We start from the raw sequence: 25,387 nt of genomic DNA on the forward strand, positions 1-25,387 counted from the left end.
CAGCTCAGACTCTGCACCCTCGAGGTGCACCTGAGTAATAACGCAGCTCTGCGCATGGCATCTCAAGCCTGAAATGTCATGGAGAGGGAATGTGCAGCCCACGGTTTGACGATGGAGGATCTGTGGGAATTTTCATTTGAGCTTCTTTTCCATTTTAGCTGTTGATCTGTTCACCGTGGCACGTCCCACGAGCGCCTCACACTCAAGATGTTCAATGCATCATCTGCTCCCCTCAAACTGGTTCCTCGACTGAATTGATTTCTCCTCAAGCCAGAACTCTGGAAATTATCTTAGACTCCTCCTCTTTCTGCTCTCCTCACAGTTCACGGCAATCAGACCCCGGAGCCGGACTGTCTTATCTCCTCTCTCTTGAACCTGTCCACCAGCGCCTCCCTTTGCAGGGCCCTGTGGGGTTTTTTGCCTGAATTGTTGTAGGATTCATTTCCCCCGTCATTTTGCCTTTCCCTCACCCCTTCCAGCAAGTCTTCCAGGCTGCACAAAGAGTGATCCCTCTAGAAGCAAATTGGATCATGTTACTCCACTACTAAAAATTTTTTAGTGGTTCCCCATTGTCTTTGAGACCAAGTTCAAATATCTTAGCAAGGTGCTCAAGGCCCTTGATCTTCCCTGGGAAGAGTTTCCAGAGCTTCTCCTGGAGGTCAGGTGACTGTCCTGGTCCCTTCTTTGTATTCCCGTAACACCCTCTAAGCTCAAGTCAGCCTTGAGGTCCATCTTCCTGTCTGCCTCCTCCCATAGTCTGGGAGCTGCTTAAGAGCAGGTGCTGTTTATTGTTGTACTTCCAATGTCAACCGCATAACAGGAGCTCAATGAATGTTTCAGGGATGTGTGTATGTTGAAGTCATAGTGATACAGCCGTAACAGCCAGAATAGGAATTCTCACCCTGAGTGCGAGAAGAAAGGGGATACTGTTACTCGGAGTGGAGAATGCTCCCTGACCTGGCTTGAAATTATTGAGAGACAGGGAGTTTGGCGAGGCTGCCAATGTGCAGTGGCCAATTTGGGCTTGAAGGTTAGTCAGTTACAATCAACCGTTTGGAAACCTCCACACTGGTGGTGACCAGAGTAACCAGCTAAAGAGAGTGTTCTTTTCCTGGCATACCACTCTACAAAGGGACAGATGGCTTCCTTAAAGCTCTGGGTAAGAGCTTTTGTCACAATTAGGCAAGAACACAAAGATATAAGAATGGCTGGGTTGCAGCTCTCCACGAACAGAGGAAAGTCCGAACAGCCGAAAGCTGACCCAGGGCTCACTTGTACTTTGTAACAGAGATCATCTTGTGGTTGAATATTCTTCCAGATAACTCACCAGACTGAACTGGATATTTCTTTTACGATTAGATTATAGATTGATTGGAATACCTGGTGTGGATGCCCCTCTGTGGGCAAACCAAGGTGCCAGAGAGCCTTTAACAGCATTAATGGAGCAAAGCCAGCAATGCTTCATTTCTCCTTCATTTCTGTGCTTTGTCTGAATTCCACTAGGTAATTTTAAAATAGGCCATGGCAGTAAAATGGGGCAACTGTCAGTTTAAATTGCCGCTGCTTCCAGAATGTTGTCGTGCCTTTTTCAGCAGATAAGCAAGACAACCTAGAGTCAGTCCTTCCACCTGGGTGATTCTGCCACGCGGCTGGGTGATACAAACACCAATTGTTATCCCAGCTCAGTGAAATTGTCGGCGCGAGAATTGGTGGCCTCTGACCCAAAGAGTTCCCTGTGTTAATTGGACTCAGTAGCTCAGAAATTGCATGAGGGAAGATTATAATAAAGTGGCTTTTCCTCATTTTATGTAGTGCTATGTATTTCGGTTTACTACATTTTATTAAAATCTCCCCGTTAAAAAATGGTTTTAATTTTTAAAACCAAAAAAACTTGTTAAAAACCAATTAAAATTCAGATGTCAAAATTTTAAATTAAAAAATTTTAAGTTTTTTCAGTTGCAAAATATTACTCAGGTGCATACCTGCATTAAACCTAATTTATAATATAATTTATAACATACAACATGTCATTCTAAAACCTTCTTTTGGTTTGTTTTTATGTTGCTTTATTCATTAAGGAATTATAAATCGCTTGTGTCCAAGACATTGTGTCAGGTTCTGTGGGGAGATAGTAATGAATAAAACATGCGAGCCCCAACCCTTGCCTGGTTCACAGTGCTGGTGAAATAAGATGTTACGTGAATGCCCACAGTTCGAGACAGTATCTGATGAGTGTAACAAGAAGGCAAAGGGGAAACTGGGAAGGTTTCATAAAGGATACAGATTTTCTGCTGGATCTTAAGGCATCGTGGATCAGAGGGCAGGATCTGGGGAGCTGGAAGTGGGGATGGGGAGCTGAGGTAGGGTGGACATTACAGGTGGAAGGAAGAACCTAAGTCAAGGAAAGATGGGCTCATTTGGGAAGGGGTGAGCCATCCAGTATCCTTGCAGCACGGGAAATGTGCATCAGGCCTCTTTTCAGTTTCCCTCCCTAGGGGGCGCTGTTCATATCCCTCGTGCACCCCTTCCTCAGGCTCAGAAGGTGGAGTGGGGTGGGGGGCCCCATGCTGCTCCCAGACCACTGCCCCCCAGGCTCTGTTAGAAGCGCTAGTCCGCTGAATCTCGTGCTGTTTTATTCCACCGTCCTTGCCCTCCTCATCCACCTCAGTCTCCTGGCCACTCGCCCTTATTCAGTGAAGACTGGCAGTGGCTTGGTCTCTGTCCATCCCATCTCCTGATCTCCTGCCACAATTTGAGATGACTTCAGCATCCACCTGGATAATCCCGCCACACCCTGGCTTCTCAGTTCCAGATGCATCGTAAGTGGCCTCCTCCATTCCATTCTACCACCCTCCATCAGGGCACATCCTAGACTGTGTCATCAACCAAAAGGACTCCAACTCCAAAACTGCCCAATCCTTACCAGCCTCCCAGCTCTCCTGCTCAACCACCTCTACGACGACATGTTTTCCTCCTCTTAGGAACCTCTGGCCCTTTGTTCCTCTCCCTTTGCCCTCTCATTGCCCCTCTGTACTGACTTTCCCTTCCTAAGCAGCCTAGGTTCTGTGCTTGATCCTCTTAATAACTCCCTTACCCTTAGTCTTTTTTTCACATCTCTCTGGCAAAATCTCACCCATCTGTGGTCTCTGGACCCACAACCCAGGCCACTGGCTGCTTATGGAGAAAAATCACCCAACTTTGAAAAATGGTTCCATTGAAAGGTCACAGCCACCAACCTCCTGGAACTCCTTAATACTGCCCAGTTGCTCTGGTCAACTCTCTCTTCCACTTCAAATCTTCTTCCCTTTCCCCAATCTTCAATCCCTCCTCTCTTCTGCCCTACACCGTAGTGGTCCTCCGGTGGAAGCTTCCTCAGCTCACTGCTGCCCAGCCCACCCACTTGCTTCCTTCCGCACCACCCTCCCCTCATTCCCACTCTCCACCTGTCCTTAGGAGCCCCCTCTTGCTCTCCTCAGGACCATTCCTCCGTCCGTCATCCTTCCCCTGCTTGCATCTCTGACTCTCAGAGCACTCCCCTCAGCATTTAATCATGATCTGAGGTCTCCTACCAAAAAAAACCCAGAACAGCCCTTGATCCCACATCCCTTCCTCTTGTTTCTTCTCCTTCACAGCCAAAGTTCTCAGAAGAATTATTTACACTGACTGACTCCATTTCCCCACCTCCTACTCACTCCTCAACCCACTCCAATCTGGCTTCCACACTCGTCATTCCGCAGAAACGGCTCTTCGTCAGATGACTTCCAAATCTCTGAATGCGGCAGGTCTCTTCCAGTCCTCACCGCGCTTGACCTCTCAGCAGCTCTGACTCGCCCAGCTACTCCATCCTCAAAACACTGCATCCCTGAGCCTCTGCAAAGCCACATTCTTCTCCTGATTTCCTCCCTTGTGTCTGAGGCAGCTCCTCATTCTCTGCTTCTCATCCTCCTCCACTCAGGCTCTGAGTCCTGGAATTCCTCGAGGCTTGGCTCTCTTCTCACTCTACACTTGGGGGTTTTGTCCTATTTTTGTATCACAGACCTCTTTGGCAATATGGTGAACTCTCTAGATCCTCTTCTCAGAATAATATTTTCAAATGCATAAAATAAGATACATAGGATTTCAAAGGAAACACTTTTATTGATTTAGTCGTCAAAACATTTTTAGAAATCTCATTAGGTAATATACATGCTTCTTTATTAACACATTAAATAACAAGTGATAGGCGTAAAGGGTATTTTGAGACATCCGCAACTAATTTAATGAAATGTGAAAATATCTGTGATTTCTACTGGTGACAAAATCACAGGTCCTGCTAATACTTCTGTGGTTTGTTGCCTGCATTTGTAAATGAAAGATATGCTTAAATTTCAGTTAGATGTTAGTAGAAATAACGATGTAATTTTTTTCCCATCCAAGTTCATGCCCCACCCCCAAAAAGGTCTCCTCTGTACATTCTCCTTAGGTTATGTCCTCAAGATTTTAACTGCCAAAGTCAAGATATTATTTGCCAACGACAAATCTACCTTTCCAACCCAAATCCCACTTTTGATCTCCAGGTCTGAATATCCAACTGTTTACTCAATATCTCTACTGGAATGTCTCAGAGACACCTCAAACCCAACAGGCTTAATGCTAAAGTTCCCAACCTGGCCCTTCTTTCTTCCTTTGTGTGGTATTTCTCTCCTCCTTACCCTCATAATCAATTCATTACCAAGTCCTATTGATTTTACTTCTCCACTATCTGTCTGATCCATCTGTGTGTTCTTCTCTGCTAACCCAGTTAAGTTACTGCAGAGGCCTCCGAACAAGTCTTCACACTTCCGCTCCTGCCCCAAATCCCACTTTCCACACCACAAGTGGAGTGATATTAAGTGGAACTCAGATGGATCACTTTACTTGCTTTCTTAAACCCCTTCTGTGCCTTTCTGTGACTTTTAGAATGGGGACCCAAATCCATCATGTAGCCAGCAAAGCCCTGCAGGAGCTGCTCTATGCTTCATCTACACTGGCTTTGGGTCCTCTTACATGCCAGGCCACCTCCTGCTAAGAGTCTTTGCACATGCTGTTCCCTCTTCTTGCAACACTCACCCCACCTTCCCACCATGTCTTAGATCTCAGCCCACTTCCTCAGAGAGGTTTTCCCTGATTACCCTCTTCCCCCAACTGTATCCAGACCCCTCTATCCTAGCTTCTTATGGCTGCCATAATTTCCTTTTTAAAAAATGTATGACTTACAATTTTACATTTATTTAATAATTATTTGATTAAATGATCTACCTCCCCACCTAGATTGTAGGCTCTGGAGGGGCAAAGTCTTTGTTCTGCTCATCATTCTCATATCCCAACATATGTAGTTACATTACCTTTTCCATGGAGGTTCCCTGTTAGTATCGCTCTATGCTCATCATAGAGCACCAAGTGTAAGATAAGACGTATCTTTTAACATTGATCTTACATTGACTTTCCTGTATTGATCATTGATCTCTCAATGTTACCACATGATATCATGAAGGGAACAATTTTTTAATCTAATGACATTTATTTCATTAATAGTAGCATTCCCACAAAGTGCCTAGTTTATCCCAGCAGCTCTACAACATCTATATATCTATATTTCTGCTTCACCTCCCCCCCCATATTTTACTCTGAGAGCTTCAGAACATATAGAAAAGTTGACAGAATTGTACAATGAATATCCATATACCCACTACTGAGATTCTACTGTTGTTGGCATTTTCTATGTTTGCTTTATCACTTATCTATCCATCTATCCATCCATTGATCCATTTTGTGTTTTGATGGATTTCAAAGTAAGTTGCAGACATTAATACGCTGCCCCCTTAAAAACTTCAGCATGTACATCATCACCTAGAGTTGAATATTTGTTTATGGTTTTGGTGCTTTTGATTGTTCATATTTCTTTCCAGTTTTTGTTTTAGAGGTAAAAGTTATCTGCAGTGAATTGTAAAAATTTTGAGTAATATTTAATGAGTTTTGACAAATGCACATAACCTTGTAACTCAAACCCCCATCAAGTTTCCATCACCCCATGAATTTCCTCATGCCCCTTCCTAGTCAATTTCTGTCCCTCTCAGAGGCAACCACTGTTCCAAGTGTTTTCACCATAAATTGGTTTTGCCTTTTCTTGTTCCATTTGTTTAAACTGTTTTGAGTTCAACTTTTAAGTCATCTCAGATCCTTTTAGAAATAGGTGGAATATACATTCCAAATAGATGAGATAAATAAACTGTGTAATAATTAAAGTTACTACAAGTTACAAATTAAAATTATAATCTTCTCCCAAAATGACAAAGACTTTTTAAAAAAGATAATAGTTGGAAAAGTTATGTAGAAACTGGCATTCTCACATGCATTTGAAAACGTGAATTGGTACAATATTCCTAGAGGACAATCTGGGAACAAAAAATTTTAAATCTTTGTGATGTTTTTAACTACTAATATAAATTCCCACTTTGGGGAACTTAAAGAGATAATTAAAGATGTGCGTAAATATATAAGAATATTCATCATAACACTATTTATCACAGGAAAAAGTTGGAAGCAATGTACATGACCAACAAAAAGAATTATGATAGATGCATACAATGAAGAATATATTCTAAAATGAAAGAGAACTGCTGAGAAAGAATAAACCTTACTGAGCGGGTTTTTTCGTAGAGTAATATTTGTATTGTAATTCCAAAATTATTTCATGTTTATTGCAGAGTAAGACAAATGAATAAATATATTAATATAATTAAGGAATATTTTAAATATGAGAAAAAAGATAGAAATATAAAATAAAAGAAAGGAAGGAAAAACCTCACACAGTGTTAAATTTTAATTAAAAATATTGCTGTGAACTCATGATTTTTTAATTACATGTTTCTAATTAATTCCATTGAGAAGACTTATGAACAATGTCACTCCAGTAGCAATGAACACACCTAGCATGCAGATATTGATTCTAAATAACATTGTCAACTAAAAGGAACAGAACTTCGGAGAAATAGCTGATTCCAGGTCTGAGGCAGGTAAAGTGCAAGGTGAAGCCATGAGATCTTATTGAATCAGAGAGCAAAGAAGTGCTCAAATACTCAAAGAGCCAACTTGAATGGACTCCTACACACTATTTTTGGTGCAATTTGAGCATATAAAGATGTGGTGAGATAACTGAATAAAATATACCCCTGACACCACAATGCTAAATAAATAAGTAAGAAAGACTGGGGGGAAAGGAACATTTTTTAGAGAAGAATGTCAGCTAATAATTGTAGAAGAAACGCTAGAATTTCAAAAATCATCATTTTGCTACCCCAGTGTAATTATCAATTTGGGCAAAGCACACCAAAAGATAACTGAAATCACTGAGTAAATTGTTGTTTATGAATGGCTTACTCAGTGTCAAAGAATTGCCCTGTAGATGACCTTCTAATTACAAAGGGGGAGAACGTACCCTTACGCTGGAGAGATCTAGCAGTCACCACCTCACCCTAAGAGCAAACAGCATTGTTAGGCGCTGGCATGATGTTGTAAAAGACACCACACCATCTATGGAATATTCCTGCCAAAATGATTAACCGGAATTTGATTATGAGGAAACAAGCAAATTCAGAACATAAGACCTTCTGTGAGGCTGGGACTCTTCAAAACAGTAAAAGTCATGAAAAAGCAAAAAAGACAGAGAACTAAAGACTGAAGAGACATTATAACTGCATCCAGTGCACGGACCTTGATTGGATCATAGATCATACAAACAGCTAAAATGATGTTTTGGGGACAATTTGTTGGGAATATGCTCTGCTGTGTATATATATATATATACACATATATATGTATATAGTATATTACTATGTATACTATAGTATATACTACTATATATAGTATAGTATAATATATATATTAAGTAATGTTATGGAACTATTAAATTTTCTTAGGTGAGTCAATGGTATTGTGGCTTTGTAGGAGAAGGTCTATTTTGATAGGAGATGCATATTGAAGTATTTAGGTGAAGTATCACGAAGTCTAATCACTTTGAAATTGTTCAGAAAAAGAATATATATAGAGAGAGAGAAAGCAAATTGACAAGGTAAAGGGTAATGAGTGTTATCTGTACTATTCTTTCAACTTCTCTGTAGAGGCGAAATTTTTCAAAATAAGATTGAAAGAATTACGGAAAGGTATCTATTGATGCAATGTATTGTTAAGTGAAACAGCATGTAGGTACAATTCTAGTTTTGCAAAAAAAAAATAATATTTATACATACACATAAACATATATGTTAGAGTAATGTTAGCTGCCATAACAAAGGGACCAAAAGTGTGATGAGTCAAACAAGCTAGAAGTTTATTTCTTGCACCTGTGATGGACCAGGTTGGCTGGACCAGATCAGCAGGCAGCTCCCCTCCACTCAGACTTTCAGGGGCTCGGACCGCTGATGGTTCTGTTGTCTTTAACACGTGCCCGCCCAGCTGAGTCAGGGTCAGAGATTCTTTCTGAAGCAAGTGTCCCACTCACTTCCGCTCACACCCCACAGGGGAGACTTTCCTCCGGAGGCCACACCTCGTTACAGGAGGCTGAGACATTCAGCTCAAGGTGGGTGGCCACGTCCCAGCTTTGACTCCCATCACTTGAGAAGGGATTTCAGTGGAAAGCTAGTAGTCTCCATCCCGGTCATTAAAAAGGAGTCTGAAAGAACACAGACCGAGCTATTTGCAGTTTTTATTTCAAGGTTAATGCGGTTTTGAATGTTTGAAATTTTCTTTCTTTATGCTTGACTTTATTTTTACTTTATGAACATAGATTTCTTTTGTAATAAAGAAAAGAATTTCATTTTACCAAAATAAACCATTGAGGGCTGGCCCTGTGGCCAAGTGGTTAAGTTTGCATGCTCCGCTGCAGGCGGCCCGGTGTTTCGTCAGTTCGAATCCTGGGCGGGGACATGGCATTGCTCATGAAACCACGCTGAGGCGGCGTCCCACATGCCACAACTAGAAGGACCCACAACTAAGAATATACAACTATGTACCGGGGGGCTTTGGGGAGAAAAACGAAAAAAATAAAATCTTTAAAAAAATAAAAATAAAATAAACCATTGAAACTACAAAGAGATTATTTCCCTGCAAATTTACAGGATGCTTTGTTTGCTCCCTCTGAAAGAAACATACAAGATAATCTTAAATACCACTTTAATCATTTTTCTACTCAGAAAGGTTCAGTTGGACCCCATTCTCTATCACATTGACTCTCAATCCTTTGCTTGAATCTCAAAGTCCCCCACAATCTGACCCCACTCTGCCATCCAGCTTTATTTCCCTCCTCTTCTCCCCGCATCCTCTGCTCTGGCCCCTTGCCTCACTGTCTGAGAATCATGCCACACTTGCTAATCCATCCGGACCTTGGCTCACAGCTGCCTCCAGCCTAAGCCAGTTCCTACTCATCCCCCAGGTCCCAGAAAACACCTCCTCCTTCATGAAGCCTCCCTTGACTTCTCACCTTTTTCCTTTATTTATTTATTTATTTTTTTTTTTAGATTTTTAATTTTTTTCCTTTTTCTCCCTAAAGCCCTCCAGTACATAGTTGTATATTCTTCGTTGTGGGTCCTTCTAGTTGTGGCATGTGGGACGCCGCCTCAGCGTGGTTTCATGAGCAGTGCCATGTCTGCGCCCAGGATTTGAACCAACGAAACACTGGGCCGCCTGCAGCAGAGCGTGCGAACTTAACCACTCGGCCATGGGGCCAGCCCCTAATTAACACTTAGATTGCATTTTGCTAGTATGGTATAAATCTTGTCTCTCCCATTGTAGCTTCTTGTTTTTATATTCCTTCACAGTGTCTAACAAGGTGTTGAAGGCACAGTAGGTGCATATGATACTTCTCAATTAATTCCCGTGTTTTATGACCTGTTATTTTGAGTAGGAGCTATTTTCATGGATGATCTCCATTGGATGGCCAAGTCTTTCGTGTTCCTCAGATGCTCCTCTCAGCTAAAATGAATTCAAATGAAGGATGAAGAAGTACACTGTAGCAAAACCATACCTGAAAATACCCAATTGGGGGCAGTCATGATGTGCTATGAAACACTATGCTTTAGTGGTCAAATTTTTTAAATCCAACAATTGTCTGGCCACATACCACTTCCTTACACACTACCCACCACACAGAACTCCATCCCAGAGAACACTATACACACTTGTCCCCCAAAGCATGAAAATGTGTGGTCACCACCCATGTAAAATGACAGTGATTTTTGCAGTACACAGGGATTAATTTGCATTGTAAGAAATACCTAGCAAGTGTCAGAAAACATGTCACGTTCGCCATTTCGGTAACTCGCAGCCCTAAGTTTCACCCGAAGGCCATTCCATGGTGGGGTGGATAGTAAGCATGAAGCCAGTTCTAAAGTCCCACATGTCTCTCCTTCAGAGAGTAGACCCAATCAGTGGTCATCAAATGTTATGAACACTTTAATTACTGAAGCCACTGTTGCTCCTTGCTAGCGTGAGAATGGGAGAGAAGGCAACAGGCAGGAGAGAGTTCTCTACAGAAGTCAATGGCAGAGACAGATGCCCATGATATTTATGCACGTGGTAGCCCCGCTGACTCCGAAAAGCATCTTGTGGCAAAATGGAGAGCATGGGCTTCTCCTGTGGATCCTGCTCTCGCCTAGCCCCACCTGGCAGCCAGCTGTGTGTCAGGTGGGAGAGACAAGTGGGTTAAGCAGCAGTTTGATTCAGGTAGGTGGTACCTGTTCAAAAAAATCCAAAAACAGTTACCGACCCCTGATCTTTATTGTTGTTCAAGTTCATAATTCTGGTGAGCTCAAAATTGTCCTGAACATGTGACGGTTTTTGCTGCTCTTAGAGCTTTCTCTAGACGAGAGAAAGTCTAGCCTGCTTTGTGATACAGCAGCACGCTCTGTAGAACATACTACCTTTGTATTTCGTGAATACGTGAAGGCATCCATCCTATCCAGCATGCTATTTATACAAGCTGCCCTCAATTCCCTAAGGCAGTTTTTGTGTTTGAGGCAAAATTTGAGTGTGGACTTTGGGGACAGCACTCTGAAGACACTCATTTGCACCCACAGTCCCTTGGTCACCCTTCCCATGTTGTTACTATTTGAGTGTTAAGATTCACTGCCTTGATCATCTTTCATAATCTCATGAGAATACATTTATTTCCAATGTAATAAACACAGTTTTCTCCGGCACCAGCCTGACACTACTCTTTGCCTCTTCTCTCTTATTCACAGTAAGTTGTGCCCTGATCTACACTATGTCATCAGATCCGCTCAGCTCAGCCTTCCATCACATGAGACGTGGCAAAAATGGGTTTTGTACACATCAATCAGAATTCAGTAGCACACCCTGGGGGAGGGAGGGAGGTGACATACCAGTGGAGAACCATTTCCTGGGTCTTGGAAATGAGCCACATGACAAGAGTTGAAAAATGACCTCATCTTTTCTGTCCCTGACTACATTAGTCTCCTTGCTCTTCTGATCATCTCTGTTGATTGTCAACTTGCCGCTTCAGACTCAACCTTGTTAGGTCCCAGTTGAAAAATCCAGTCATTCTCACATCCCTGAGGAAATGTGTCCCACTTCGCAACCCTGGGGTCTCCATCTTCCAGGAGACCTAACTAAAACCATTGTAATGTCACTAAGTGCCCAGCGCCTCTTACACCCATAATCTAAGTCCCTGCTTCCCCCAGTGTGAGTCTTTCTCTGAACTTTGGAGAGAGCCTAGACCTGGGCAAGTAATATATCTATTACGGGTGATGCCAGCAGAGCAAGGTGGGGATCTTTGGAAAAGGTTAAGTACGAAAATAATACTACTCCAGGAAATATTAATTTTGATAACCTTATAGTTAACATGGCTTTATTAGGACTTGCTCATCAAATTACCAATAGAGAACTTCAAGTCTAATCATGTATCATGTAGTTTGGGTTTTATTAGTTTATGTGGGGGTTTTTTTTTTATGTTTTAGGCTTTGATTTTGAAAGATAGAGCTGGTTTTCTTTGCCCAAAGGAATAGCAATGTTCTGTTGCCTCCACCTCCACGTGACATTTCAACTTAAGAACATATGGGGAAAGAAATGAAAATTGTAATTACTGTTCAAAACTACAAGAGGAAAAGACATAGTTCTTAAATCAACTTTAAATCACAATAATTTAATTATTATTGTTTGAGAATTTCTAAATGTTGTTAAATATTTGCAAATTAGAGCTTCACTGTCTGAAAAAAAATGTTACCATATTTTCTTGAGACTAGATACATTTCAACTGGCTTTTTATAAGACTATCATAAATTATACAGCCTTTGGAAGAAGCCAAGAAGTTTCAATTGGGACTTTTGGTTTTGGTTTCAACAGTGGGTAGTAAATGTTCATTAGTTAGCTAGTTAAGTTTTTAAATAGCTAAACATGAATTAATGGCTAGTTGCAAAAGCCACCACTTAACATGGTACTTGCTTTGCGCCTGGCACTGTTCTAAGTGCTATAAACATATTTTAACTCTTTTAATCCTCATAGAACCATCAAAAGGTAGACACTATAGTTTATAGATGAGAAAATCTGAGATGCAGAGAGATGGACTAACAAAAACTAACCCTACGTCACACAATAAGTACATGAAAGAGCCAGGTCACCCCCAGGAAGCTGGGCTCCAGAGTCTTAAATACTACATTTTGGTGCCAGAAAGAGTTAGAACTTCTCCCACCCAAAGTTCATCCTCCCTGGATAATATGAGTCTTCATGAGAGAGGATAGATGAGAATGGCTGAGTTCATGAGACGATATGAATAAAGACACAAAAAGTTGAAGTGATTTGCTTAAGATTAGTCAATGAAGCAAGCAGGAAAAGATCCAGTGGCACATTCATAATTATTATAGTTCTTGCCATTGTGGCTTTAGTTTCCAACTGACAAAACACCCACTTCCAGCTGCAATTTCTGGACTCTTAAGAATGATTACCAACTGGAAGTAAGGTTGATGGAACCAGGAAACAGAGAAGGATGTACTTGGAACACAGGTGCACAATTCCATACATAATAGGCAGGGTTTAATTGGCCAAGCTTTCTTTCACCTCTTTGGTGCTAATAAAGGCTTGAGGTTTAATGAATGGATGAAGGAAGGATAAACATGGCTTAACACCCACCCAATAAAGAGTCTCTTCACCAACTGTTCCCAACTCACCACTGCCTGGGACAAGCAAAGAATTCTAGCCCTGGCTGGGGGTGATGGAGGTGCATCCAACAATAGTAGTGGACACCTGCTCCTAATGCTGTGACCGTGGATACTGGTAGTCTTAGCCCAGAGCATCTTTCCTGCCTTTCTGTTGGCTGAAGACTAGATCTCTGTGTGAACAGGCTCCTCCACCCACTAATATGAGTTATTTGTGTTGGGCAGTTTGTGGAAGAAATTTTATCCCCTGCTCACGGATGCTCTTCTTGCCTATGACAATGGTAGGCATCATAATTAAAATTTGCCCACATTTCCTTCTCTGAGAATGGAGAGCCTATCTCATGTTCACAAATGGCCTAATGTTTCATCCTTGACATTTCAGAAGAATTTTCAAGGATTTCTATTAAATTCCAGAATCGAAAGGGAAAAAAGGAGAACCGCCAGTTCATTCTGTCCTTCTGTTTTCCTGTCTATCTCAGGGTGGTCTGTTTTCTGAAAATGAATAGAAACAATAATTATTTGCTTGAAGGCTGTATCCAGACTCTAAATTTCAAAATAAGATCTGTAATCTTGGAGAAGAATGGCCTGTCCACCTGTAGATCTGCATAGACTTCTGTATAGGAGACTGACAAGTCGGGGGCTTTTTCAGAGTTTAGTCTGTCTTATGCTGCACCCAATAATTCAAAGCTGTTCAGAGTATTTTCCTGAGTCAGGAGCCTTGAAATGAAAATGCCACAACTGTCAGCGAGAACAAGGAGCAAGATCAATGCAAATTGCCACAGTTGGGGAGCTGTGGGGGACACTGACTTAGCATTCTGTGTCTGCAAAAGACTGCATTTTCAGAGGACTTTCCAATCCTGGCTTAATGCGCAATGTAGGAGAATTCAGTGACGCCCACCCCCTCAGGCAAGGGGAGTGTCTTGTTGCAGAGTGTATTGCCTAGCAAATCGTACTAACACCAGGCCTCAAAGCGTAAACCAGGATTTAGATCACCCTTCAAGACCAGTTTTCTCATGATCGTTTATATTGTTTTCATCATTTCTTCGGTGAGTGTAAGTGTGGCAAAGTGTAAAAACTATTGAATGCCTGGATAATTTTTATTGTGTGGGCAAGTCTGTGTTGAGATATTCTGACATTGCAGAAATCATGATTTGTCTGTGCATAGATTTATACTGACTTCTTTACAGAAGCCTGACAAGTAGAGGGCTTTAAAAAAAAACTAGTCTCTTACATTGCATCCAATAATTCAGAATATTAAACTGAGGTCTGATTTATTCCATCCCAACACACTCTCTAAATTTCCTTTTCATTGTCAAGTATGTGATTAACATAAGAAACATTTTTCCTCACCCATCCCAAAGTAGTTCAATTAACAAATAGCAAGAAGTTTCAAAGCACTGATTGTTTCTCCTGCTTTCACACGTAGCTTTTAACATGAGCTGTTTATTGGTCATCAAATTACTTAAGGGTCAGAAATGCATCCTTTTCATAGTGTTCTACAAGATGGACTCATAGATGTGCATTCTTTTTATAATGTTCTACAAAATAGACTCATTAACTTTGCTGTTTCCAAATTGATACACCCAGACCATCAAAATCTCACTGATGAAAGTGCGTACTGGGCATACACGGCAGGATGCTCCAGTGTTGTCCCAGCACTGGGCTCGTCTCTTTTTCCTCTGCCCAGCAGACATGACCTACTTGGCCACTGATACTCAGACACCTTTCATTTTCGGTAGAGTTCTGGTGAGGAGGATCCTATAGCTGAACCCAGATTATCTACCAAGAATTCTGTGGTTAAGTGTGATTCCAGACTGCCGGCGATTGACCAAACATCAGTCAAGCAGAAACATAAAAGTACCATGACTGCAAGGAAACCAGAGAAAGTGGTCCCCAGCAAACCATCTCCAGGTGAGCAGCTGGATTATTGAAATCTACAAAACCCCAAATCCCAGGATTGAAGGTAATGACAACAATCAAATTGGTGGCATTGGTTACGCCTAGCGTTTTGCAAGTGGCTCATTCAGGTTTTGGAGGGTCTGAGGATCTTACGCAAAAGGTAAAATTCATTTCAGAGTAGAATATCAGGTCAAGGAGGCGTGAATTATGCAGAGTAACTGTGTCCACTGCCCACATTTTCTGCCCAATCATTGGCTTTGTGTGGCACTCGCCCAGAATTGCTGCCTTTTTATCTTCCTCACCCTTCTGGGGGCGATAAAGGCGTTTGGCCCCAGGTATCAAGTTTTATGACTCAAGAGAGAGCATGAAGAGAAGCTTTCAAAAGCATCTGAATGACAGAATTTATAGCCGAGAAAGAGAGTAATAAAGTCCTCCAGTCCTCGGGTTGTCCTCTTTGGGAGAAAGGGGGCTTGATAAATCCTCCCTTTTGTGCAATTTGGTAAATAATTCACTCTTTAGCTGCCTTTGAAGCAAAGGCCCATCCTCTGCTTGAGGCAGGAGTGATTTAATAGTATCCAGAAAGGGGATAAATTCAGCTGAAAGTTTAGAGTCCCTCGGGCTCATCCCCATCAAAGCCAACATCTGTAGGACGAACTTGACTCCTCTGGGAACTGCCGTCAACTTTGGGGTAACTAGGCAGAAAGGTCTGCCTTCTGCCTGCAGTAGAACGGAAATGATCCAGATTAACTGCCCAAGAATTCGTAAATAGTGTGCAATTCATTTAAATCCAAATCACAACTACTTTCTAATCCTAAACAGCTCCTGTCAGGCAACCACCCGTCCAGTGAAGTCTTAATGCATTTTTAGAAAACAGTGGCTCCTGTTCAGATTAACCACCCACATTTTATTGCGTTAATGAAGTAAAAAACAAATTGACTTCTGAAAGGATGTTTTTTCACGCAAAGCCCCAACTCTTTTTCCTTATTTAATCAGGGGAAAAGTATCATCGTAGTTAAAAATTTCTCATTTTGAAGACTTTTAGTAGGAATCAGGTTTTTAATTCAGCTGTTTAAGAATGAAATAGGGAGGGGCTGGCCCCGTGGCCGAGTGGTTAAGTTCACGCGCTCCGCTGCAGGCAGACCAGTGTTTCGTTGGTTCGAATCCTGGGCGCGAACGTGGCACTGCTCATCAAACCACGCTGAGGTAGCGTCCCACATGCCACAACTAGAAGGACCCACAACGAAGAATATATCCCCCAAATATTTCAAAATACATGTTGTAATTTATGGAATTGAGGATGTTTTTAATAGAAAAAAATCAATTTAAGTTTCAATAATGCAACTCCATTCACTCGATATAATTTTTAGCCTTCTCGCTAAAACCAGGTAGCTGTTTGCACAGTGTGCTTTGGCATCTGTGGAGAAAAATCATTAAAATGAACAGTTTAGGCCCACTCAATGATTATAGTTTGTCTGATTAATACAGATGTTTTTCCAACTGAGAAAACTCCGTATGGAGCTTACAACACTGACAAAGGGAGAATTAATTCACTTTATATTCTATAAAACATCAAATTTGAAGACTACTAGACTAGAAAACACCAAAGTTTAGGCAAGAGAGTGAAGTTGGCAGCAAGATATCTATTTCATCCAATGAGGGATGTTATTTGTAGCAAAGACCCTTAAAACCAACCAGCTTATTGTCATATTATGGCCCTAGACCATGACCAAGAGCTGTGCAGCCCTGAGCTGGAGGATGACCTGGCTGTCCAGCGAGTGTAGGTGTTCTGGTGATTGATGTCAGTTGCTTAGAAGCCGAATCAGTTGTGTAGCAAACTGGGTTGATCATGAAGTTGGCTAAATGCAAAGCCATGGTTGTTAAGATCCATTCGTTTTACATGTGGTGTAGACATGCCCTCAGAGTTCCTTAATTAGCATAGCAAAATGAGAGCTCAGAGACATGGTGAGAATTCAAGCTGAGTCTCTTCAGGAAAAGTTGAGTTGAGGGGTGGTGACAATTCAGATAAATATTCTAGAAAAAGAGGATTTGGGACTTCAGTTATCTGGAAATGTTGATCCAATTCACCAGGTAAATTCATAGTTTCTTACTTTTCACTTCTGTAGAGAAATATTTTCCTAAAGCTTTTTTGGGGTGATCCAAAGTTGGCAGTGAGTCACCAAAACTCCTTCCCATGTCAGACCTGAGATTCTAGGCAAAATTGATGCATCAAACACAATAAAATCCCTTTGCAACGTCTGCCTATTGGGCCAGCCTTCCATACTGTGTTATGCCAGACTTTTCCTGAATAAAGTAATACAGCTGGGAAGGCGGCTTGACTGATTCACACGCACACGTGCACATCAGTGTAACGGTAATCAATGTCATAAAAGAATTTTTCCTTATATGTCAACTGCCATCTAGAACCCCTAAAACAGCTATTTAGAATATAGGAACGATAGATGCCTTCTACAAATAGATTTATAACTGAGAAGGCGTCAGAGTTTCATTGTTCTTCACACTCTATTAGAAGGAATTCACACATTTTAAATTAAGTTCAGATGTTCCATGGGAGCTGCTTCTAAATGAGTTGGCTTGTGACTTTCCTTGTTGTGTCTCTCCACGCGGTGGGGTGCGCAGTTCAGGGGTGCATGCTTTAGAGTCAAAATGCTTGGATTAGCATCAGGGCCCCATTTCTTATTTGCTGTGTACCTTTGGGCAAGTAACTTTTCTGTGCCTCAGTTTCCTCATCTGTAAAATGAAGGGTCAAAACAGGCTCTACCTGCTGGCATTGCTGTGAAGATTCAAGGACACAACATGTGCTTGGCCATTACAACATAAGCACTGGGTACCTTATGGCCTGATGATATCTGGCACATGAGAGCTATATTTAGTAGGGAGAATGGACTAGAAAACTTTGTTTTCTTTGTCTTAATGTTGTCCCCTCCCCCCAATCTTTTTTTTCTTTTACCAAAAATCAGAGTTGTCTTTTAAAAATCCTAACATAAATGCAGGTACAGACACTTTTGCTGCACTCTGAATTTCCAAAGCCAGACACAAAATGGAAAAAGATGAATAATCAGAAATCATTCACCAAGCCAGAGATTTGCTTTATCTCCAAAAAGACATGGAAAATTCAGGCAGTGAGTCAAGACCCAGCTGGGTCAGAAGGGCAATTGATTCAGAAATCTTATTTCGTGATCAAGGTGAACACTGATGCACGGTGAGACATAAGCCTAGCGGAGTTACATCCTCGTCTTTCAGAATTCTGTATGGATCAGTGGGGAGCAGAGCAGTCGGCAGGCCCGATGAGTGCAGAGGGACAGGGAAAGTGTAGGGAGCTACGGTGGCCTCTGACTCCTGGACTCCTGCCTGCTCCCAAAACCTCTCCCAGCCCCAGCCTGAGTTGAAAAGGAGCCACGTCTCCTTTCCAGGACAGTAGAGGCATCCAAAGGCCGTTGTGCTGTGGGGTTCTGGTTCCTGGAGTCCTAAAGCGCTCTCCTCCCCAGTGCCAGGCCCATGGGAAGTGGGTGTGCCTCTCTTGCCCTTTCCTCTCACCTAGAGCTTGGGCATAGTCCCTTAGTTATGCTCCAGGAAAACGGATCTGGATAAAGTCCTGTGAGCCTGCTTCCAAAATCTTGCCCTTTAAAACAAAGCCAAACGTTCTGAAATTATCCTCACTTATTATTGAGTTCAATGTTAGTCATTACCACATTCAGATTTGTAGGAGTAGCAAAACCTATTCAGCCTAATAGTGGCTAACTGTGAAGCTAGCTATGTTCTTTAAAACTAAGAAAAAGTAATGAATTCAAATTTTAAAAGATGCACATCTAAAACAACTGTGGTCTTTTTGGATTGGGAAATATTTATTTGAAGAGCAGCCTAGAAGAGAAATTTGAGGGCAAATCCCAAATCTTCATAACTTACCTTGCAAATAAATTCTGTTGAAAATTCTCTCTGAAAAGCCAAGATTAATGGGTTTCCAGGCAAGTCCATTGGTGTCCAACAATTTTCCAAGCTATCTGCCCAAGTTAGAAAACAACCAACATAAGCAAATGCTCCCATTTTTATAAAGAGAATCATAATTCTAAACCCGTTTATGGTAATGCTTCTAAGCCCGAGAGGCTCAGGGTGTCACAGAGCCCAGAATTTCAAGTCCTGGCTCAGAATCCTGGTCTACCACTTTATAGCCCTAAAATGTGAACTGGCAACTTCTCAAAACTCAGTTTCCTCATCAGTAAAATGGAGTTATTGCCTACCTAACCAGGTAGACAGGAGTACTAAAATCCGGGGTGTAGACTAGGCCTTAGGTAAAGGTCAATCCCCAATCTTCCCTCTGCTTATGAAGCCTGCTACCACCACCACCTGCTGCTCCCGGGTTAGCATCATTATAAGAGAACTGCTCAAACAAAGAAAATTTAGTTTGAGATGTAAGAGACGTTATAACTTGATTATTAAAAATTTAACCATTTGATTGTCAGTGAAGTCATCCACTTATCCAGTACCTATGGGAATGTTAGCAAATACATTCAAGTGCCCCCATTGTCCCAGGGTGTAAGATACCAGGGTGCATTGGTTTTCTCATCCATCACTCATTCGTTCAGCACTTCAGCATCTCTTGACTGCATACTTACCTGCCAGGCACTGCATGGGTGCTGGGGATACAGAAGTAAAATACAAAGGACCTGTCTTCCAGGGGCTCAGAGTCTGATGGGAGAGCAGGACACCAATACACCCTGACCAAAGGAAGTTCTAAGGGCTTGTAGGGAGGGGCAAGTGGGGTGAAAATCCTGAAGGACAGGGGATTTTGCCAGGGAAAGAAGGCGAGAAAGATGTGCCCAGCAGGAGGGCAGGAGTGTGCAAAGGCATGAAAGAGAGGGAGAGCAAGGAAGACGGGGAGAGAGAGATGACAGGCAGACATCAAGGAACTACAAATAGTCTAGGGCCTTGTGCCTCAAAGTGTCCCCAGACTAGGAGCAGAGGCATCCCCTGGGAGCTCGTTAAAAATGTAGAACCTCATATCCCAGCCCAGACTCACTGAATCAGAACCTGCATTTAACAAGATCTCTGCACATTTGAGTTTGGGAAGCTCTGGCTTAGGGTCAGGCTACAAACAAGGAAGTGTAGAGTATAAAGTTGACACTCTATAGGTAGGCAAGGACCAGGTCCCCAAGGCCTTGAATGTCATGCTGAACCGGATGGAGCATCAGTCATGGAGGGGTCTAAATAGGGAAGTGATGCAATCAGGTTGGCATTTTTAAAGCTGACTATAGCATGGAAAGGTAACTGAGGCAGACAGACACAGGCCAAGAGACTAGGCAAGCAGTAGTTGCGGTGGACCCAGAGAGAAATGGGAAGAGCTTGACCTGCAGCAAAAGCAGAGGGGACATGAAAAGGACTCGGCCTTGAGGGATGTTTAAGGAGGTAAACCTGGCAAATCTTGGTGACTGTTGGGTGTAGTGGTAAGGAAAAAGGAGGAATCAAAGAGAACTTGGAATTCTGGCCCAGAAAACCAGGAGAATGGAGATTGCCTTTGCTAAAGTGGAGAAAGCAAGAAGAGGGTGGGTCCCATTCTGTGGATGTTGTCTTTGAGGGGCAGGAAGGACGGCCAGAAGGAAATGCCAGGAAGCACCTGAGTACCCAAGTCTGCTGCTCAGCAGAGAACTCCTGGCTGCCAGTAGGAATTCAAGGTCCTACAGTCTGTAAGAGGTGGCTGAAACCACAAATGCGTCCCCACTATGAGAGCGGATGAAATCAGAAGAGAGATGACGAAGGAACCTTGGGAAATAAGAACAGCTAAGGGAAGATGGGAGACGATAACTAGAGAGAAATGATCCAAGAGGTAGGAACCACTCCAGGAGCCAAGGGAGGCACTTGGAAAGGAAGGAGTGGAAAATAGTGTCAGATCCTACAGAGGATTCAGGTAACTAAGGACCATGACCCCTCCATTACAGGTAATGGTTTTCAACTGGATGGTTACAACAATGGCATTTTAGAGTTGCAACTGATTTTAGCTGCATCATTTCCCAAACTTCTCTGATGATAAGAATCACCTGGGAGGTACATAATTAAAATACAAATACCTGGTTCCAATTCCTGACCAGAGCATCAGAACCTCCAGTGAAGGGGCCTGCAAAACCGTGTTTTTAACAAGCACTACGGATGATTCTCATTACAGAGTTTTGAGCAACTGTCTCAGAGCCTTGCTTCTCAAACTTTAAAGTTCATGAGAAACACCTGGGGGACCTTGATAACCTGCAAGCTGTGATTCAGTAGGTTTGGGTGGGCTGAGATTCTGCATTTTGAAAGCACCGAATCCTAGCCACTAGACCACCAGGGAACTTGATTCTGCATTTTGAGAAGCTGCCAGGTGATGTCCATGCTGCCGGTCTAAGGCCCACCCGTGGAGGATCGAGGCTAAAAAAAACACCTGTCTCACTTTGCAGATGAGGAAACAGATTTCAGGAAGGTAAGCGGTTGATCCAAGGTGACCCAGCTGGTTGGTGGCAGAGCTGAGAGGTTTGTCATGCATGAGGGGGGTCTCTCTGGATCGTGACTCCATCAGGTGCCCATATTCTGCCTCCAACAAGGTTGGCAGGTTGAGTGTGAGGTTAGTGAACAAATGATTAACTTCACTTGGACACCTCCCTCGTCCACCTGCTTTTCCCCCCCACCCCTCGCTCCTTCCCCCATCCATGATCCCACCAGGATCTCTTTGCTTCCTTCTCTCTTCCCAAGCCTCCCCTCTGCAGCCTAAAGGCCAGATTAGGGCATGACCACAACCTCCTACCGGGGGCAGCTGGAGGATTGGCGGGGAGAGCCTTACCTAAGTGAGGCCCTGCAGGCCACCATATGTTGCTGCCAGTGCAGCTAATTAGACTGGCTGTGGGAGATGTGAAGGGACTGAGAACTGCCACACGGGAACTACTGTGGGGAGAACTTCCCTGCATCTGTCAGGGACGCCAGAGACTACTGGCTGGAAGACGGTGTGATGGTGACGCCATTTTCCTGGCTAACTCTTCAATGACTTTGCGATCCAAGCCAGGTGCCTTCTGGGCAGGAGCCAGGCCTGTTGCCCCTGTGACACCTGGAGAAGCCACTCCCGAAGAACAATTTTTGAGTTTTGACTCATTCACAGACTTTTTTTATGTCCTTGCCCACAATGAGTGCTGCTTCCTGATTGCTCTTTTTCTTTTGTGCAGGTGACAGCAGCGAGCACCCCCTGTTCTGTGTTGAATATTCCCCTTACTGCTCCGTCTTTGCTTTCTCCCCTGACCGGCAGCCCAATACCAGTTACTGCTGCCTCCTCCTGCCACTAGTGCCACCCGCCTCCCCAGTGGCCCAGGACCCTTCCCCCTATCTCCCTCCAGTTTCCTTTCCCTCCTTCGTGAGCCCCACTCTCTCCTCCCCGGGTCCCGTGCCCGAGTCTCCAGCAGCCCTGTGCTACTTCCCCGTCTCCTGCCCTACTCCGGCGGAGACCCCTGTGCTGTGCCTGCCCGGCCCCCGAAGGCCCAGTAAAATTTACCTCATGTGGTAAGCCATCCTCAGCAAGGCATGCAGCACAGTGGAGTCAGGGAGAGGGGGACTTCAGGCTTCCAGAAGGCAGGTGGACGAGAGAGGGGCCAGAGGGCAATGCCATGAACAAGACCAGGAGGTGTGGTGTGCGGGGGAGCAGGAAGACGAGACAGCTGCTGCCACTTCCCTCCGCCTTCTTCTAGCACTAAGGAGCGAGCAACCAATAAAATCCCGTCATCTCTCGAGACTCATTTGGTTTCTTCTCTCCTGTGTCTGGCACGCTGAGGAACGTTACCACCAGAAACTGAACAGGCCCTTCTGTGTCTGGTCATACCCTTGGCTATGCGAACGTGCACACGCCGAGACGGCCCCGAGAAGGTGGCACCGGGGGCAGGTCATTGGGAAAGCACACGTTGGAACCGAAAACCCATTCAGAAGCCACTGAGGAGGGACAAATGAAAGGGCTCTCTGTTTACATTCCCTTTCCTGCCTACTTATTAGGCACTACATTTCCCAAAATCAAAAATGCCACCTCCTGGTTTCCAAAATAAAACATATTTATGGTACATAATTAAGCTTTAATTAAGATCTCCTCTGGGTATGTGAGACAACACACATTTCCAGCACACTCAACCAGGCAAATAGACGTGGCCTATTATTTGTGACTGTACAAAAAGCTGCCTATTACCCCACAGCAACACAGGCTCTTGTGATTAAGCTGTAATTCTTCCCATGATCTGAAGGAAGCAATAAATTTTTTAAAAAGGCATCTCTTAGGCAGAATCTTGACACCTCCTAGGCACTGGGCATCCCAGTCAAGATAGTATGGGGGAAGGGTAAAAATTCGAGAACTGTATTTTTCTCTTTCTTTTCGACTCTGTCTATCAAGAACTGTGTCTGTGCATGGCAAGCAATGTGACGAACTGAACAATAATCAGATGCGTGGAATTAATGTAGACCCTTAAATGGATTTGGTTCCCAGTTGTCAGGGTCTTGTATAAGTATGAGATCTCTATGTATTTTTTTTTTTTTTTTTACCTTTCCTGGTCAAATTAAGAACTATTCAGTAAACAATTACAGTGTCCCAGCATTGTCAAGAAAACTGAGGCAGATACCTTCATCTAAACAGCTTTCTTTGTCCCTGGAGGCATCACCTTGCTCAGATGTTAGAAGAAGGTATGGGTTTCATGTTGTCCAAAGCAAACCATAGTCTTCCCAAAATTCAGTGACAAACTTCAAGATGTTGAGTTGCCTGGCAGTGAAACTCCTGAACACAGACCCCTCCCTTTTCTATAAGGCAAAAGGCCTGTCCTACTACCTGAAGAGGAGGGTATATTTCGTCTTCCAGTGTAAATATGACTTGGTCTTCCGGCAAGTTAGTGTGTGTACCATGCCACAGTGAGGACCATCCTAGAAAGGCCCCAAAGGTCTGAAGTTTGGTTCACTTTTGGGTGTGAGTGAGGTGATTAGGGGTTGGAATCCACGTACTTACAAACTATGCAGTTGAGGTCACCTCATTTATGACTGCAACTGCAGATGGAGAAGAAGGAGTATTTTGCAAGAGTCCATGGAATCTAAAGGGTGTCACAGGGAAGAAGTCAGTGGTGCAGCCAAATTAAATTATCCTCTTTAAGGTCATGACCAAAATGTCTTACTCATCTTTGTGAACCCTCAAATCATTGCATAGCAAAGGCACACAGTTATTTGTTGAACAAATTATAATAAAAAGAGTTGCTATTTACCTTTTGGATTTTATAAAAGGATTGAGGGAGAGAGCCAGGAACGAAGGCTGCTGAATAAGTTGTTCTCAACCTATGAAGCCTGCATAACAATAAGTTTCTGGTCAAATTCAGTTCTCTCATGGGAGTGACTTCAGATTTCCAATTATTATTTGTAGTATTATTATCACTATTTGTGGTAGAAGCACCAGCTACCATTTTTAGCAGCTAATATGCACCAGACACTGAGTTAGGCCATTTATGTACATTACTGCTAAACTTTACAATAACTCAACAACGTAGGAATATTCCCATTTTAAAGTTGCAGATACTGAGGTTCAAAGTGTCAAAGGTCAGAGGAGCCTGCCTGTACTATCAGTGGTGATTTCTTCACTGCCAGGCCTGGTAAAAAAAAAATCCCCAGTCATTCAGCTTTATTACTTTAATTTGCTGGAAACTTGATTAGAGGAGACATGGTAATAGAAAGCATTTTGGAAATTATTTAAGAGATCTGATGCTTTGAAAAAGGCACTTGTTTGAATAAGAAAACAAAATAACCTATTATCTTAAGCCATCTTCGGTGTTTTGCACCAGCAAAAAAAAAATGTTCTACTTTTAGAATTTCACGTAGTTCCAGCTGAATGCATCTTCTCGAGCCCTGCAAATCATACTAGGTGATTATTATTATTTGTCCTGCAGGAGAGTGCAAGGAAACACAAAGGCTGGCTCAGACAGGGTCCTCATCCTTAAGGAGCTTATGGTCTAGTTGGAGAGAAGAGACACACACATTAGGCAATTTTAAAATATTTAAATGCTAAAGGCCATAAGAACCCTGAAAGTTCTGGGCAAAGCAGAGTCAGAGCAGACTTGGTGGATGGAAAACTGGAAACAGACCTTGAAGGACCTGCTGGCAGGCAGGCCCTCTGGGAAGGAGGGTCACTCCCCGCTGAGGGCGTGAGGGGGTGGGTGGGGAAGTGGGGGGTGTGAGCAGTGTGAAGTTCTGCTGCACGGAGTGTGAAGGAAATTTTAATATTCTACTGAGATTCCTGCTGGGAATCAAACTGATATCCTTGT

The 25,387-nt window shown here is 43.0% G+C and overlaps 1 protein-coding gene across 17 annotated transcripts in view; it reads left to right on the top strand.

The window, feature by feature from the left end:
• Positions 1 to 25,387, top strand: part of MARCHF10 (membrane associated ring-CH-type finger 10) — a 199,793-nt gene that overhangs the window by 140,615 nt on the left and 33,791 nt on the right. For all 17 annotated transcript variants that reach the window (XM_023652261.2, XM_070227102.1, XM_070227103.1 and 14 more), the window contains one exon: positions 14,924 to 15,095. In XM_023652261.2, the coding sequence (XP_023508029.2) occupies positions 14,924 to 15,095 (172 nt within the window). The remainder of the gene's footprint in view (positions 1 to 14,923; positions 15,096 to 25,387) is intronic.

This window comes from Equus caballus, chromosome 11, assembly GCF_041296265.1.
Source record: "Equus caballus isolate H_3958 breed thoroughbred chromosome 11, TB-T2T, whole genome shotgun sequence".
Taxonomy (NCBI): domain Eukaryota; kingdom Metazoa; phylum Chordata; class Mammalia; order Perissodactyla; family Equidae; genus Equus; species Equus caballus.